Genomic DNA, 14,546 nt, shown 5'->3' on the forward strand with positions numbered 1-14,546 from the left:
CTTCAGACCGGGAGAAGCCGATGACCGGCCTTGCCAGCCCTGGGCTTCTGACGCCTCGTGTCTCGCCTGGCCTTCCTGGGTCCGAGGCCCCGAAGGCAGCGCGCTGAGGAGGAAGAGCCCTGAGCTGGGGTCCGGGAGACCTGGATCTGAGGCCCAGCTCTGCCAGTAGCAAGGTGTTGTGACCTTAGGCCTCAGACTTCTGAGCTTCTAACATTGGGGGAGCTGAAGTTACGATCTCTGAGGGTTCCTGGTAGCAAAGAACAAAAGCCTGGAGGTGCTTGAACCCCCAGGTTGTAATTTTGAGCCTATGCCTGAACTTCCAAGGTGTTGAGTTGGTATGATTGAGTATTTTCTCAAACTTGCCAAATTGGAAGAACCATTCCAAGATGCTTGCTTGTTATAAAACGATACCCTGGTATACCTGGAGAGTTGATTCAGTATGTCTGGGTACTGTTCAGAATTTTAACAAGTGTCCCAAGTGATCGGTAGGATCTGCAAGTTTGGGAAAGGCTGGAGTCACTTATTCTGACGTTGAGTGCAAAGCTCTGGGTGGCACAGGGAGGTGGTGGCCTAGTCACTAAACAGGAATGTGAATGCACATTGCCTCACTGGGGTAGCATCAAACCAAAACAACCCAAACCCTCGCTGTTGAATCGATTCTGACTCAAAGCAACCCTATAGGATGGAGTAGAACTGCCCCATGCACTTCAGTCAGCTCATTTTAATTAATACTCTCCTTTCTGACAAATAATTGTCAGTATTCTCAGAATTTTTTATGCACCTAACTTAAAAGGATTAGATCCTTTTCTTGAACTGAAGCCCAAACTTGAACCTTATTTTTTTCTTTTGACCACCTTCATCCTTATAAGGGGCCCAGTGCCTCAAGACTGGATGTTTACGGGGTACCTGAAAAATAAACAAGTGTATCTTCAGAAAGTATTGAGGCATCTGCTTTTACGGTCTTCAGTAGCATTTTAGAAGAGTGTGTGTGTGCAGTAGTCAGAGTTGGAGAGGTGCCTAACAAGGCCAGTGACGTGGCAATGCCTCCTTCTACACCACCTCTTTTTAGATGTTAAACCGGGCTCTAAGTCACAGCTTCTAAAAATGTTGACTTAGGTGCCAGACATTTTCTTCTTATCGTTTTTTCAGAAAGAGATTCACAACACCATCACAAAACTCACATGATGAAAAGTATCATACTTTGGCTTTGAGGTACTTAAATGAGCATTGTCTCCCATTTTATTTGGAAGATGCCTACTGAAAGTGGTGGCTCTGTGTGTTCTTTGAGGGTTAATGTTTCATAAATGCATTTTATGAGCTCCTGCTTACCATAAGAATATTACATTTGGGGAATATGCAGCGCAAAGCATTTTAGATTCTTCTAATTTACTGACATAAGCCCACCAGAGTGCTGTCCAAGATGTCGTAAAGTGCAGCTCTTATACTGGATGATGCTAATACTGAAAATGAAGCTTCACATCACTCCCTGGAGAGTCCTCCTTGCAGGCATGGCTGAGGAGGAAGAACAGGTTTTATAAGACTGTTTGGAGCAAAGGCAAATAAACTGACCGCAGAAAAGTGGAGGCCCGGAGTTCTCTTAAGAACATTATTTTATTGAGCTTTATGTGCCAGACCCTGCTGAGTGCTTTACATATTTTTATCTTCTTATTTTCTTGTGACAGCAGCTTTGCAAAATGTGGTATTATCCCTACATTATTGATGAGAAAATAAACTCAGAGAGGTTAATAATTTAGCCATGGTCATATGGAAAATCCAGTGTAGGCAGAACCCCTGTCCATGCGTATTCAAAACCAGTACTCCATAAAATTCTGCCCCATGAATGTTATAGAAAAGGTCTAGACCTCTGGCTTTTTCTCTAGTTAATAAGTAACCTTTGCCCCTTACTTTCTTCATGAGGGTTTTTCTGTGAGTACAAATCCAAGATTGTAGTAGTCAGTGTTGGGCAGGGAGCTTGTCATACCCTTCTGTTGTCCCAAGGGAGAACATGTTCCAGCATCAGTCTAGAAACAGGTCATTTATTTCTTAAAATTTTAATGCCCAGCAATCCATACTCCCGTCTGTGATATTGAGCCCAAGTTACTCACTTTAAAGATTTGCAGTGGCTTTCCCTCAACATTATGCGACAGTTAAAAGCTTAAAAGCTTCAGTTCTTGATTGTGAGCATTTTAGGGATTTAAAAACCAAAATTAAATGACTAAGGAATGCTGCTTGTCTGACAACACTTGGCATCTTTTTCCTGGTGGTTGGCAGTGGTGGCAGGATAACAAAAGTCTGATGTTCCACATGGAAGGAACTAGATAAAAAGCATGATAGAAGGAAAACGTAGTGGTTTTTCATAGACCAAGGAGAGATCTACTTTGGCTGGAACTAAGCTGTGTGAACAGGAGTGGTAGGAGATAGAGGGGGAGCCAGATTATGGAGGGCCAGAATCCAGAAGGCTAAGGAGTTTTGACTCTGCTGTAGCAAAGTAAACCTTTAGTAACTCCTTTAGAAGATGAGTGACAAGGTCAAAGTTCTGTAGTATTTAAGGATTACTCCAGCTAACCTGGACATGTTTTGTAGGCAAAGAGAAGAGACATTTGAATGTGAACATATTTAAAGAAGGAAGAGAGTACTGGACATGGCTTAAATTCAGTTCGAGTGTCTGTACAGGCATAATTATCACTGAGTTAGCCACTTCTGGAGAAATCACAAGTGTTCAGCATAAGACTAATCCATGCCTGACTCCTCTATTGCAACTTCTGTTTTATTTATTTGAGCCCTTTTAAGTCGGAAACTTGATAGCATTAATGTTTAAGAAAGAAGAAGGAAGGAACTGAGTAGAATCCTATCTCCTGACCTCATTTCATTGTGAGCACATTCTGTACTCACCTCAGTATCAAGTGGAAGAGAAAGTTGACCCATGGGGGAGATTTTCCATAGGTTAAAAGCCTGGGCTTTGCATTCGGATGGATTCAAATCCCAGCTCTTAACACTGGTTGTGTAACCTGGGCAAAGTCAACTTCTTCCGTTTCCTGGCTGTAAAATGAGAATAGTATCTAATTTAAAGCTGTTTTGAGGTTCCAGTGCGATAATGTATGTAAAGTGCTTTAAACAATCTGGCTAATAGTAAATGTTAAAGATTAAGGCATAGTAGCTAATACTGATCACTATAGATTCAATAGAATTGAATTTTCACATTTATTTTAATGAAAGAAGAAATAACACGTATTCAGTTTGCTAAATTTAACTGTGTCATCTTTTTAAAAATTAAGCTTGCAGTTGATTTATGTCTGCCAATTTATTTGCCTTCTTTGCTGACTCATATTTTTGCCTAATTAATGTCTTGTTGTTTCATAGTCTGTTCAAGCTGAGTCGTCTCCTAAAACAAAGAGGAAGTAATTTTTCTGTCTCCATCCCCCTTACTTGACTCTAATCTCCTTTTCTTTACTCTGCAAGGTCAGGATCCTCTCTCTGCCTTTTTTTGGGAATGTTGGGATCATAACACCTTGAGGTAATGGGTTCATTTATTCAGACTAAAGAGCCTGAATAGCATCTACAGTAAGATTTTCTAATGTTGTCAGCAGTGTTGGTGGGAGGTCTATATTCGGTTGTAATTCTAATCTTATCTGATAGTACCGAATGGATTGAACTGCACATTTGTCTCTGCTCAATCTTGATTCTCCTTTGGCCAGTAGCTTTTAGGTCCATCAGCACTGCAGGAATGGCAGATTTTGGGATCTCAGCTGGCCAGTGTGTGATCGTGGTCTGGGATAGGTCATCCCCAGTGAAGGCTCTGAAAGATCTTGTGGGTAAGCTTCAAGCATTGACTGGCAGTGAGGGCCGTGTGTCTGTGGAAAACATCAACCAGCTGTTGCAATGTAAGTACCTACCATGTTGTCTTTAGAGGGGTGAGGGGTTTTGATGGGACTGCTGCATTTCTGTATTTCCTGGGTATCTGAGGGTTTGTTTTGAGAGACACATGATAGTAGTGGCCAGTCACCTGTCGTTTTTAATTTGAGATGTCATGGACTTGGGAATGTGGTTGATGATTTGTATAAGTAGTTCTTATTTCTTATTAGCTATTCCACATTTTTAAAAAAAGCTTATGTTCACCAGCTTCCTTTTTTACTTCCTTTCCCTGAGTGTATAAAGGGATATGGAATTAGTAAGACCGAGGGAGAACAGGGCAGCAGATTCATTGGCCCTGTTGCTGGTAATGGTGGTAGAATAGTGTGTGCTGAACAGGTAGGTGTTCATTTTCCCAGGGCTAGGGCTGTGTCCTTTGTGGGGTCTTGGGAGGAATTGGGAGATTGCTTCTGGGGTTCAGGTGATTGCTGAGTCTTCCTGCTTTTCAGCTGCCCACGAAGAATCCAGCTTTGACATTATTTTGTCGGGTGTCATTCCGGGAAGCACCACTCTGCACAGTGCTGAGATTTTGGCTGAGATGGCCCGGATCCTTCGGCCTGGTGGATGTCTTTTTCTGAAAGAGCCAGTAGAGACAGCTGTAGGTAAGAAAATCTGCACTTACAAGACTAGAGTTGGAGAGGGTTCAATCTTTGGATATGTTTGCTATATCTCCCTGAGCAGGGAATAGGATTTGCAGATCAGTATTTCTACAGCAGAACCTTCTCCTTAGGGATAAATTATTGTTAAAATCTGAAGCAACAGCTCAAAAGAAACTGTGATCTTTGCTTGACCCGTTAGGTAGTAAAATAGAAAGAAACTGTGCATCTGAAAATGGCTGGGTCCTTCGACAGCTGCATGGTTGAGCAAACTGTGGTATATCCATACCATGGAAAACTATGCAACAATAAAAAGAAACAAACTTGATACATGCAACAACTTGAATGGATGTTGAGGGAATTATGCCAAGTGAAAAAAACAGTCTCAAAAGGTTACATGCTGTATGATTCCATTCATATAACAGTCTTGAAATAACAAAAGTATAGTGTTAGAGAGCAGATTAGTAGTTGCCAGGGCTTAGAAATGGGAGGGAGGGGGTGTGTGTGGCTTTAAACGGCAGCACGAGGGATCCTTCTGATGGAACACTTCTGCATCTTGATTGTGGTGGTGTTTACACAAATCTACACGTGATCAAATAGTATAGAACTGTATATACACACAAAACTGGTGAAATCTGAATAAGCTCCGTGGACTATACCATTGTCCGTTTCCTAGTCTTCATGTTGTACTATAGTTACACATGATGTTCCCATGGGGAGGAACTGGGCAGAGGGTACACGGGACCTCCCTGAACTTTTTTCTTTGCAACTTCCTGTGAATCTATATTTCAGAACAAAAAGTTTTAAAATAATGGCTGGAAGTCTGGGAATAAGGTAATTATTGATTCATATGAAGCTAATGGTAGGGTCCAAGAAAGAAGAACCTCTTTTTTGCTCAGTGGTGTAGCTGTCAAAGAATCATTCAATTCTGGATTTTCAGCCACCCTATAGGACAGAGTAGAACTGCCCTATAGGGTTTTCAAGGAGCAGCCGGTGGATTCAAACTGCCACCTTTTGGTTAGCAGCCAAGCTCTTAACCACTGCACCACCAGGGCTCCTGTGATATGTATAGCAGACATTAATTAGCATTCTTTGCTGGGAATTTAAACCTTGGGTAACTAAACACAGTGTCTCTTTGTCAGAACTTTACAGAGAGAATACTTGTATTTTGATACACTTTACAGTTTGTAAACCTCTTTTGTAATCGTTACCTAACTCCTGGAGGTATATATACTTCCCGGAAGCAGAGAGTGGTAAGAAACAATAGGAATGGAATTTAACATTTAATAGCATACACTTAAGAGCACTTTAAACAACCAAGAGGGTTGGTCAAATTAAAATACTATCAGTAAAATATATATGCCTTAAATGGAATAGATTATTGTTTTGATCCCTGCTGGTCCAGATAGGATAGAGACTTTATTATTTTTTCTGCTTTGACCTATAAAGCTATTAATTGGCGTTTTCTTCTTGGCAGTCAACAATAGCAAAGTAAAGACAGCATCTAAACTGTGTTCAGCTCTGACTCTTTCTGGTCTTGTGGAAGTAAAAGAGGTATGTTTATAGACAACCTTCTTTGCTGGGAATTTAAAACTTGAGTAGCTAAACGCAGTATCTCTTTGTGAACTGTATGGAGAGAATCGGGGAAGTAACAGCCCTGAAGATGAGAAGATAAGTGTTACTTAGAAATATGAAACAAATTGAGAAATACAACAAATTAAGTAAGATAGAGTGATGCTTCAAAGAATAAAACTTCTGGAAATTGGTCTCCTTTGAAGAGACTCAGCTTGGGCCTATGTAGGTTAGGGAATGTTCTGGTCTCCTCAGTGCTGGTTTAGTGATGGTGACTGCTGAGTTAGGGAGAGCAGCTTCAGACACAGCTCTTTAAATGGGCACAAACCTTAGGCCCAAGTGAAGCACCTAGATCATCCATCATCTTCAGATCTTTGGTGGGAGGCTGGAGTAGGTCAAAGGGGCAAATCCCCTTTCTGACAATTCAGTGGAATATTTAAATTAAAGAGGTATTTCTATTTCTACATTCCTGTCCAATGCTAACATTTTCTTAAATGTGTGAGAGATGATAAGTGTTATACTGTGAGAATGGTTTTGCTTTCTAATTGTGCCAGTGATTTGCTACATAACCTAGGGCCTTAATTTCTTTATGCCTACCTTTTATTTTTTTTCCTTTTATTTTAAGGTTTTCTGTTTTTTATTCTAAAATAAGGAAAACTCGTAAAAATTCAGAAAATACTGAAGAATATAAAGTGACATCTCAGTCCTTGTTCACACTTCCCTCTCCAGAGGAAGCCACCAATGCATTTTTTGATTGTCCGTTCAGACCTTTTTCTATGTATTTATAAGCATGCTTAACAATGACGTAAACACACTTCTTTAAAATGCAAATAAGATGATGTATATATGTTGTTGCGTCACTAGTTTTTTTTCCTGCTTTTAGCTATCTTAGACATTCATCTACCTCAGTATATTTCCCCTCAGCCCTATTGATGCTGTAACAATATTCCATGCTCTGGGTGGACTGTGATTTATTTAACCACTCTGTAATTTTTAGACATAGAGATGGCATGCCGTCCCCCTGCCCCCTTTTTTTGGTACCATTACTGTCTGCTACTTCTTCCCAGGGAACCTAGAAAGCATCTCCCTCTCCCTATAGTTCTCTCCCTTAGGATATAGATCTCTGCTGACTTCATTGTGAGCGTGCGTCCCACTCTGGATGTTGACCCTATGCAGTAGGACCACATCTGATTCATCTTTGTGTAATCGTAATCAGTACATCCTCCACAGTGATTAGCACAGTGAAGTGCCCCTAATAGGCAGGTCTTTGGTTAGTACTTCGATAAAACTTTCCAAAGGGTAGGCTCAAAGTCAACATATGGACAAAAGTTATAATCTAGGGCCCTGATCAGTGAGAAATTGAATGTGAGGTCTAAAGTGATTGACATGTGTTACCTTCAGCTGTTAACATGCCTAATACACAGAAAGGAGGATTTAACATGAGCACAGTAAAACATGATTAATAGGAGGCGTATGGATTGATCCTTTTGATGTCTGGAATTCCAGCTGCAGCGGGAATCCTTAAGCCCTGAGGGGATACAGTCTGTCCAAGAACACCTGGGTTACCAAAGTGATGGCCTGGTCTCTGTCCAGATCACAGGCAAAAAACCAAACTTTGAAGTGGGGTCTTCTAGTCAGCTCAAGTTTTCCATTGCCAAGAAGTCTCCTTCAGGTAAGTCTGCCGCAGGGACATCCTTTCCATTTAGATGGATTTGCAGGGTCATAGTAACAGTTGAGCCAGAGATACAAATGAGGTGGCATTATTTTCAGAGGAATAGTCTTTCCTTAATTCCTATCATTTCTAAATGGAGGAAGGCTTAATGTTCTATTATCTATTATTCAGATCCAAAACGAATAATGCACAGTTATTATCAGATCAGTCCTTCCTCTGCACCAGAGGAGGCTGAGGCTTCCTGACTCTAGCAGAGTCACTTAGTCTAGTTAAAATGAAGTCTCTCCAGGCCCAGGAATGCAACGTTTATCCTCAGCAGACCTCACAGGTGTGGTCATGGTAGACAAGGGTGTCCGGCCCCCTGTGTCCTTTTTTTCTAAGTAAATCAGCTTTTCTGCCCCGGAAATTGCAACCCCCCTCCCCAACTTGCACCGCTCTCATCCTTGCTACTACTATTTTTTAATGCCTGAACTGAGAAAATTGTCCCAACTGTGAGGCATGCAAAAATGTCCAGATATTTACTGGTCCATTCACACTGCACTGTTTTGACCGTCCAGCCTGAATCGTCAAGAAGTCTTTGGGAGCCTAACCTTGGGCAAGAACAGCGGACGTGAGCAGTGTGCTCTATGGAAGGTCTACATTCACAGCTAGGATTGTGATTTGGAGTTCCCTTACCCCAAAAGCCCTGTTTGAGGCTCTGCCCCAGCCTGAATCTGGTTGTCTGCTTCCTCAGGCCCTTCCCTGCATTCTCCTGGCCTACAGGAGGTGTGAGGTTGTGTCTGCCACCAACGTGTGTTCCACTGTCACCATCACCTGTGGAACCCATTTCCTCGTCTCTAACAGGTTTACGTGAGGCTAAAGCTTTGCTATTTATGAAGCCTTTTGACAGAGTTACTCATGTAATCCTCAGAGCACCTGCAAGAGGTTTAGCCCCATGGTACAGGGATGGAAACTAAGATGAGGAGGAGGGAGCAATGTGGAGTGGAGATTAAGAGCATTACTCTGGAGTCAGACTTTTATTTGTGGCCAGTTATTTAAATGCTCTGAACCTGAGTCTTTTTGTCTGTAAAATTAGGATACCAAAAATACACTTACCTCATAATACTCACCTCATAATGTTATTAGCAGGATTAAATTAGATAATGCATGTGCTTAACAAACAATGAGTTCTTTACTGTCATGAAGTGATTAGCCCCAAGGTTCTGCCTTTTGTAAGTAGTAGAGCTGGGCCTCGAGCCCAAGGCTCCCGACTCCCAGTCTGGTACCTTCTCTTTGCACATGGTTTCTCAGTAGACAGCGCTTATAGTTGTATCTGGCTGCTCTCACGGAGCTTTTTCTCTTATCGGCCGGACCCAGTGAAGCCTGCTGTGGACCCTGCCGCTGCCACGCTGTGGACACTCTCCGTCAATGATATGGAGGATGACAGCCTGGTGAGTTGGCACCATGGTCATTTTTTCCAGGCCCTGTTTTGGGTATGAACAACCGTCGTTTGCAGTGGACTCTCTGGACTTGTTAGTGTGGAAGTCATGTCTGTGCCTGTTACCGGTGTCTTGTTTAGGTGACACTCTGCACGGGTGGCATTGTAAATTTCTTTTTAGCATCTCTTTACCCTGCAGAGTTTCTTGTTCTCATTTCATGTGATAGATTAAAGGCTGTTGCGGGCATGTGTGAAGCTGAAAAAGAGTTTACCATGGAGCACGTTTTTATTGGCCCCTTTGTCTGGACAAGTCACTGAAGGCTCACTGTCTCAAGAGCAGCACTTTCCGTCTTTAATCAGGTTCCTCATTTGTACAGCTGTTCAGGTTAGAGTGGTCAGCAAAGTAACTTATGCCTTTAAGTTTACAGACTGTCCACATGCTTATCAGAGAATTACACAAATGCATGTATAATTATTTGCCCTGTTCTCTGAACTTCATAGAAAATACTTGATTCCTTTTTCACATGACAGCCCTTTATGTATTTAAATAAATAGAACCTTTCTTTTTTTCTACTTGTAACTCTCCTCCCCCTACAAACACACACACACATGCATATTCTCTGCACGCTGCTGGCCAGGTCTTACAACTACTCAAGTAAATTGGTTTCATCGTAGTGCATCTTTTGTGGACATAGCTTAGCTCACCATTGGTCTCTTGAGCGTGGTGGTCAGATTGAACAGGCTGATCAACCCAAAGTAGGACAGGACTTAACACAGTGCAGCCTTCCCACTGCACTGATTAATCTGCTGTCACTGCCTGTGATCACTTTAGCTCTTCATTAGCAGAGACCACGACTGTGTCGCTAATTCCTTTGAACACTCTCCAGGATCTCATTGACTCAGATGAGCTGCTGGAGCCAGAAGACTTGAAGAAGCCAGACCCAGCTTCCCTGCGGGCTGCTTCATGTGGAGAGGGGAAAAAGAGGAAGGCTTGTAAGAATTGGTAAGTGTTGGAGGAAGCAGAGTCTGCCATGCTGCTTCCAGTGGCCCCTGGTTCCCAAGTAATCACAGTATTTCACTATTTTTAAAATGTGTGTTTTATTGTGAAATGTATCATGCATACAGAGGAACATACTAAAAGGTCCACTTTAAAGAATAATAAAATGAACACCCGTGTACTGATCACCCAGGTTAAGAAACAGAAACATTACTAGGAGGAGAAGCCACCTGTACATGCTTCCTCACCTGCATCTCCCTTCCTCTCCCCACAAGAGGTGACCACTCTGCAAAGCCTGTGTTAGTCAGTCCCTGGCTTTTTTGCTAGTTGGCCACCTGTGATGAGTCTCCAAACAGCATGCTGTTTAGCTGTGAAGAACTGAGTAGCACGCCTGAACCTGATATGTAAGGAAAGGTCAATGTTCCCATTATTGTGTGGAGGCTCCCAGGAGAAGATGAGCTGAACAGGGCCTTTGGGTCATGGCTTGGTCTCAGCTTCTTTGGGAATTTGCGACAGCCCTGCATTAGCTTCCTGGAGCTGCTATAAGAAACAACCACAAACGTGGTGGCTTCAAACAGCAGAAGTCTGTCCTCTCACAGTCTGGAGGCCAGAAGTCAGAAATGAAGGTGTCGGCAGGGCTACACTCCCTCTGACAGCTCTAGGGGAGGATCCTTCCTTGCCTCTTCCAGCTCCTGGTGACTCCAGGAATTCCTTGGCTTATAATTGCATAACTCCAAAACTCCGTCTTCACATGGATTTCTCTGTGTCTCTGTGTCTTCTGCCTCTTACAAGGACACTTTTCATTATACTTAGGACCCACCCAGGTAATCCAGGGTGATTTCATCTCGAGATCCTTAACTTAATTACATCTGCAAAGGCCCTTTTTCCAAATAAGGTCCCATTCACAGGTTCTGAGATTAGGACATGGTCATACCTTTTTGAGGGGCCACTGTTCAAACCACTACAAGCCTCTTCCAGGGAAGTCAGTAGGAAGAGACATGAGTGAGCTCTAGCAATGAAAGGCAGGCCATAACTAGAGCACCTGGCAGAGCTGGAGCACGATGCAGTTACTGGAAAACCAACAGAAAGACGGTTAGAGGGAGCGGGCTGCTTTCTATTTCCTGCACTAAGCTCACTGGAGCCTACCACTCTCAGGAGTAGATCAAAACAGAACACTTCTTTGGGGGTGAAATGAGTGTCCTCAGCTGACCTGGGCATCAGATGTGGATGAGAGAGATGAATGTTATTAGTGTGTGGTCAAGACAAGCCAGAGACAACCAGGGCTAGTTCACCTGTCCTCAGTTGAAAGGCTGGTACAGTGGCAGCAGGAATTGTGATGGTGGCAGCCTTCAGCATGTCTGTCTCTCGAGTCACATTGCTCCCGTGTGCACACGTGACTCTGTGTCTGGAACAGAGCTGACATCTTGGGATCTCTATACTGTTGCCTGAGGGTTCCTTTCCCTCTGTCTCGTTAGTGTTCCTATTTCCTCTACCCATGTCTTCCTCTTCTCTGATTTTCTCTTGTTTTGGCAGAGCAAATCCTCCAGTAGTTTCTTTAGAAAGCCTACCTGGGAGATAATAAGGGTTTGTTTGTTTGAGATTTTGCCATGTCTGAAAATGCCTTTTTTCTACCCTAATTTGGTTATAGAAATCTAGGTGGGAAATAATTTTTATAGAATTTTGAAAACAATTGTGTTGTCTTCTTTCTTTCAGTGAGTCTTTTGAGATATCTGAGGCCATTCTGTTTCTTGATCTTTCTATAAGACTTTTTTCCGTTTTGGGAGCTTGTGGAGTCTTCTTTATCCTCTGTCATTTTGCAAGAACATGCCTTTGTACTAGGCACTCGATGCGTCTTGTCAATATAGAAAGTCGTGGCCGTAGTCCCGGGAATTTTTCCTTCATTTTGTTTATGATTTCTATCTTCTCTGACACTCAGTTGTTGGTCCTGTTAGATGGTAATCTGTACTTTTTTCCCCATGTTTTCTGTGTTTTCCTTTTGCCCCACTTTCTGGGAGATTCTTCAACTTTATTTTCCAAAATCTCTGTTGAGTTAGTTCATTTCTAGTATCATGTTTTTCATTTCTAGGATTCGTTTTTTTTTTTTTTTTTCTTTTTTTGTTCTTAAATAAAATCCTGCTTTTATTTCATGCGTGTGATAATTTCTTTTTTGTCTTGAAGATAGTGATGGTTCTTTCGAAGTTTTTTTTCTCCTTGCATAGTCTCTGTTTCTTCCAAGTTATTTTTTTCCTTTTGTTTTCATCCCTGACTTCCATGTTAGAAGCTTTCTTAAGATGTCTGGTGGTCCTTGGTTGTCCGCATGATTAAGAGTGGGGGCAAAAAGCTGATTGGGAGCTCAGAGCACTGAGGTAGATTTGTTGAGTGTGCTTTACTGAAGGGGACCTGGGAGGCCTTTGAGAGGGCACCCCAAAGTCAGTATCTTTGGGCCTTTCCCCTTGGATTGGTTAGATTTCTCACAGAGGGTCTCTTAGCCTCATGGTGCTGCCAGTTCCAGTGCCTTGTGAGATTTCAGGGGTGTCATCTGGGCAGGTACTCAGTGTTCCTCACTTTTGGCTTGGAATTTGCTTTCTTACATCTGTGAAGTCAGTTCTCCCTCCTCCACCTGCTTTTCAGTGTCCAACACTATTGCTCTCATCTTCTTCCCAATATTCCCTATCTTTGTGGGTTTATGGGGCCCTGGTGGCACAGTAGTTAAGAGCTTGGCTGCTAACCAAAAGGTTGGCAGTTAGAATCTACCAGCTGCTCCTTGGAAACCCTGTGGGGAAGTTCTCCTTTGTCCTGTAGGGTCACTATGAGTTGCTCCACAGCAGTGGGCTTGTGGGTTTGTCTTTATATAAAAAAAAAAGTCTCTTTACTGGAGTGGTGGCGGGGTTTTGAGGGAGAGTGAAATTAGATGTGTGCATTTGATTTGTCTTTTTAACCTGGAAGCCTCAATGTTACTATTTATATATTAGTTTGATAAAGTGGATGGAAGGGGTGGTAAAAAGTTTAAATGGTGGCCTGCAGGCTTATTTAATTATCAGAGTGGTTGTTGGTTTTATGTGAAAGTTGCCAGCATTTATAAATCAACGAATTTCAAGTAAAAATCCAGATTTTTTTTTTTTCTTTCTTCTATTAAATTTGGGAAATACGGCCACAATGGGTCTGCTTTTCCCCATGACACTGACCAGCTAGAGCCTAGTAGTGGTGCCCTCTTTAGACAGGGCAAGTGCCCTCTACTCTCCCCATTTCCACCACTCTTGCTGTCTCCCAAACAGCCTCGCTCATGTCCATTGTCCGCCTGGCCCTGTGAGCATTTATGTGGGTTATGACACCCCGTCTAAAGAGGTGACACCCAGTCTTAGAGCGTGCTTGGGCGCCATCAGGGATTTGGAGTTTCTGGGTGGTGGCCCATCTCATCAGCTGCTGATTTTCCCCCAGCACATGTGGCCTTGCAGAAGAACTGGAAAAAGAGAAGTCAAAGGAACAGAAGAGTTCCCAACCCAAGTCGGCTTGTGGAAACGTAAATATCTGTGTAATTACTCAGCGTTCACAAAACCCCCAGTGGTATTGGGTGTCATCCTAAGCTAAGCTCTAAGCAGCTTCCTGTCCAGATGTTTTAATAATAGGCAAATGTGTGAGAACCTGTGTGTAGATCATAATGACATTATCTCCTGATAGTTGGGGTGAGAGGATTTTCTTGTCTTTTCTTATTTTGGGTCCTTTTTGTTCTACTTCCTAGTGAGGCCTGATGTTACTCAGCCTTTTGGCTGTAGTGTGGCTGTAATTGGAATTGTTTAGAATATGGAACTATGACATCCTAAGGATCTTCTCTTGACTATTGTTTTTAGTGAAACAAGAGATCTTGAAAACTTGATATTTGGACCTAGAAAGACACACAGCACCTTTCCTTCAGGGCACTGTGGCCACATTATGAAATGAGGACTTCCTTCTTCTGGCCTGTATCTCTGGGGTACGCTGACACTTGGCTTCCCTGAGCTATTGTGTCTTCTTTCTCCACAGTGCTATCTGGGAGATGCTTTCCGCTGTGCCAGCTGCCCCTACCTTGGGATGCCGGCCTTCAAACCTGGGGAGAAGGTGCTTCTAAGCAACAGCAATCTTCACGACGCCTAGGAAGGACCCAACACGGACATACCTGTTCCTCCAGCCAATTCCTGTCCCTCAAATCCCACCGCTGTGGCTCCTCCCACCTGCTCTGGGTTTGCTTACTCTGTTTGAAACCCAGTTGTGGGGAGGGTTCTTAGCAGACAGAGTGAAACTGGGTGTAGGGGTGCAGTGGTATGTAGTGCTGCTATATATGAAAATACCAAGGTATAGTGGGGCCTGGTTACCCTGAGTGTGGGGGCCTGTTTCTTCACCTAATAT

At 42.9% G+C, this 14,546-nt stretch overlaps 1 protein-coding gene across 1 annotated transcript; it reads left to right on the plus strand.

The window, feature by feature from the left end:
- The first annotated feature begins 8 nt into the window (after window positions 1–8).
- Window positions 9–14,546, plus strand: CIAPIN1 (cytokine induced apoptosis inhibitor 1). Its single transcript, XM_004371552.2, has 8 exons — window positions 9–3,881; window positions 4,359–4,511; window positions 5,983–6,059; window positions 7,584–7,749; window positions 9,106–9,179; window positions 10,054–10,169; window positions 13,602–13,683; window positions 14,184–14,546. The coding sequence occupies exons 1-8, from the start codon at window positions 3,575–3,577 to the stop codon at window positions 14,292–14,294; spliced, it is 1,086 nt and encodes a 361-aa protein (XP_004371609.2). The 5' UTR covers window positions 9–3,574; the 3' UTR covers window positions 14,295–14,546.

Source organism: Trichechus manatus, unplaced genomic scaffold (assembly GCF_000243295.1).
Source record: "Trichechus manatus latirostris isolate Lorelei unplaced genomic scaffold, TriManLat1.0 scaffold00014, whole genome shotgun sequence".
Taxonomy (NCBI): Eukaryota; Metazoa; Chordata; class Mammalia; order Sirenia; family Trichechidae; genus Trichechus; species Trichechus manatus.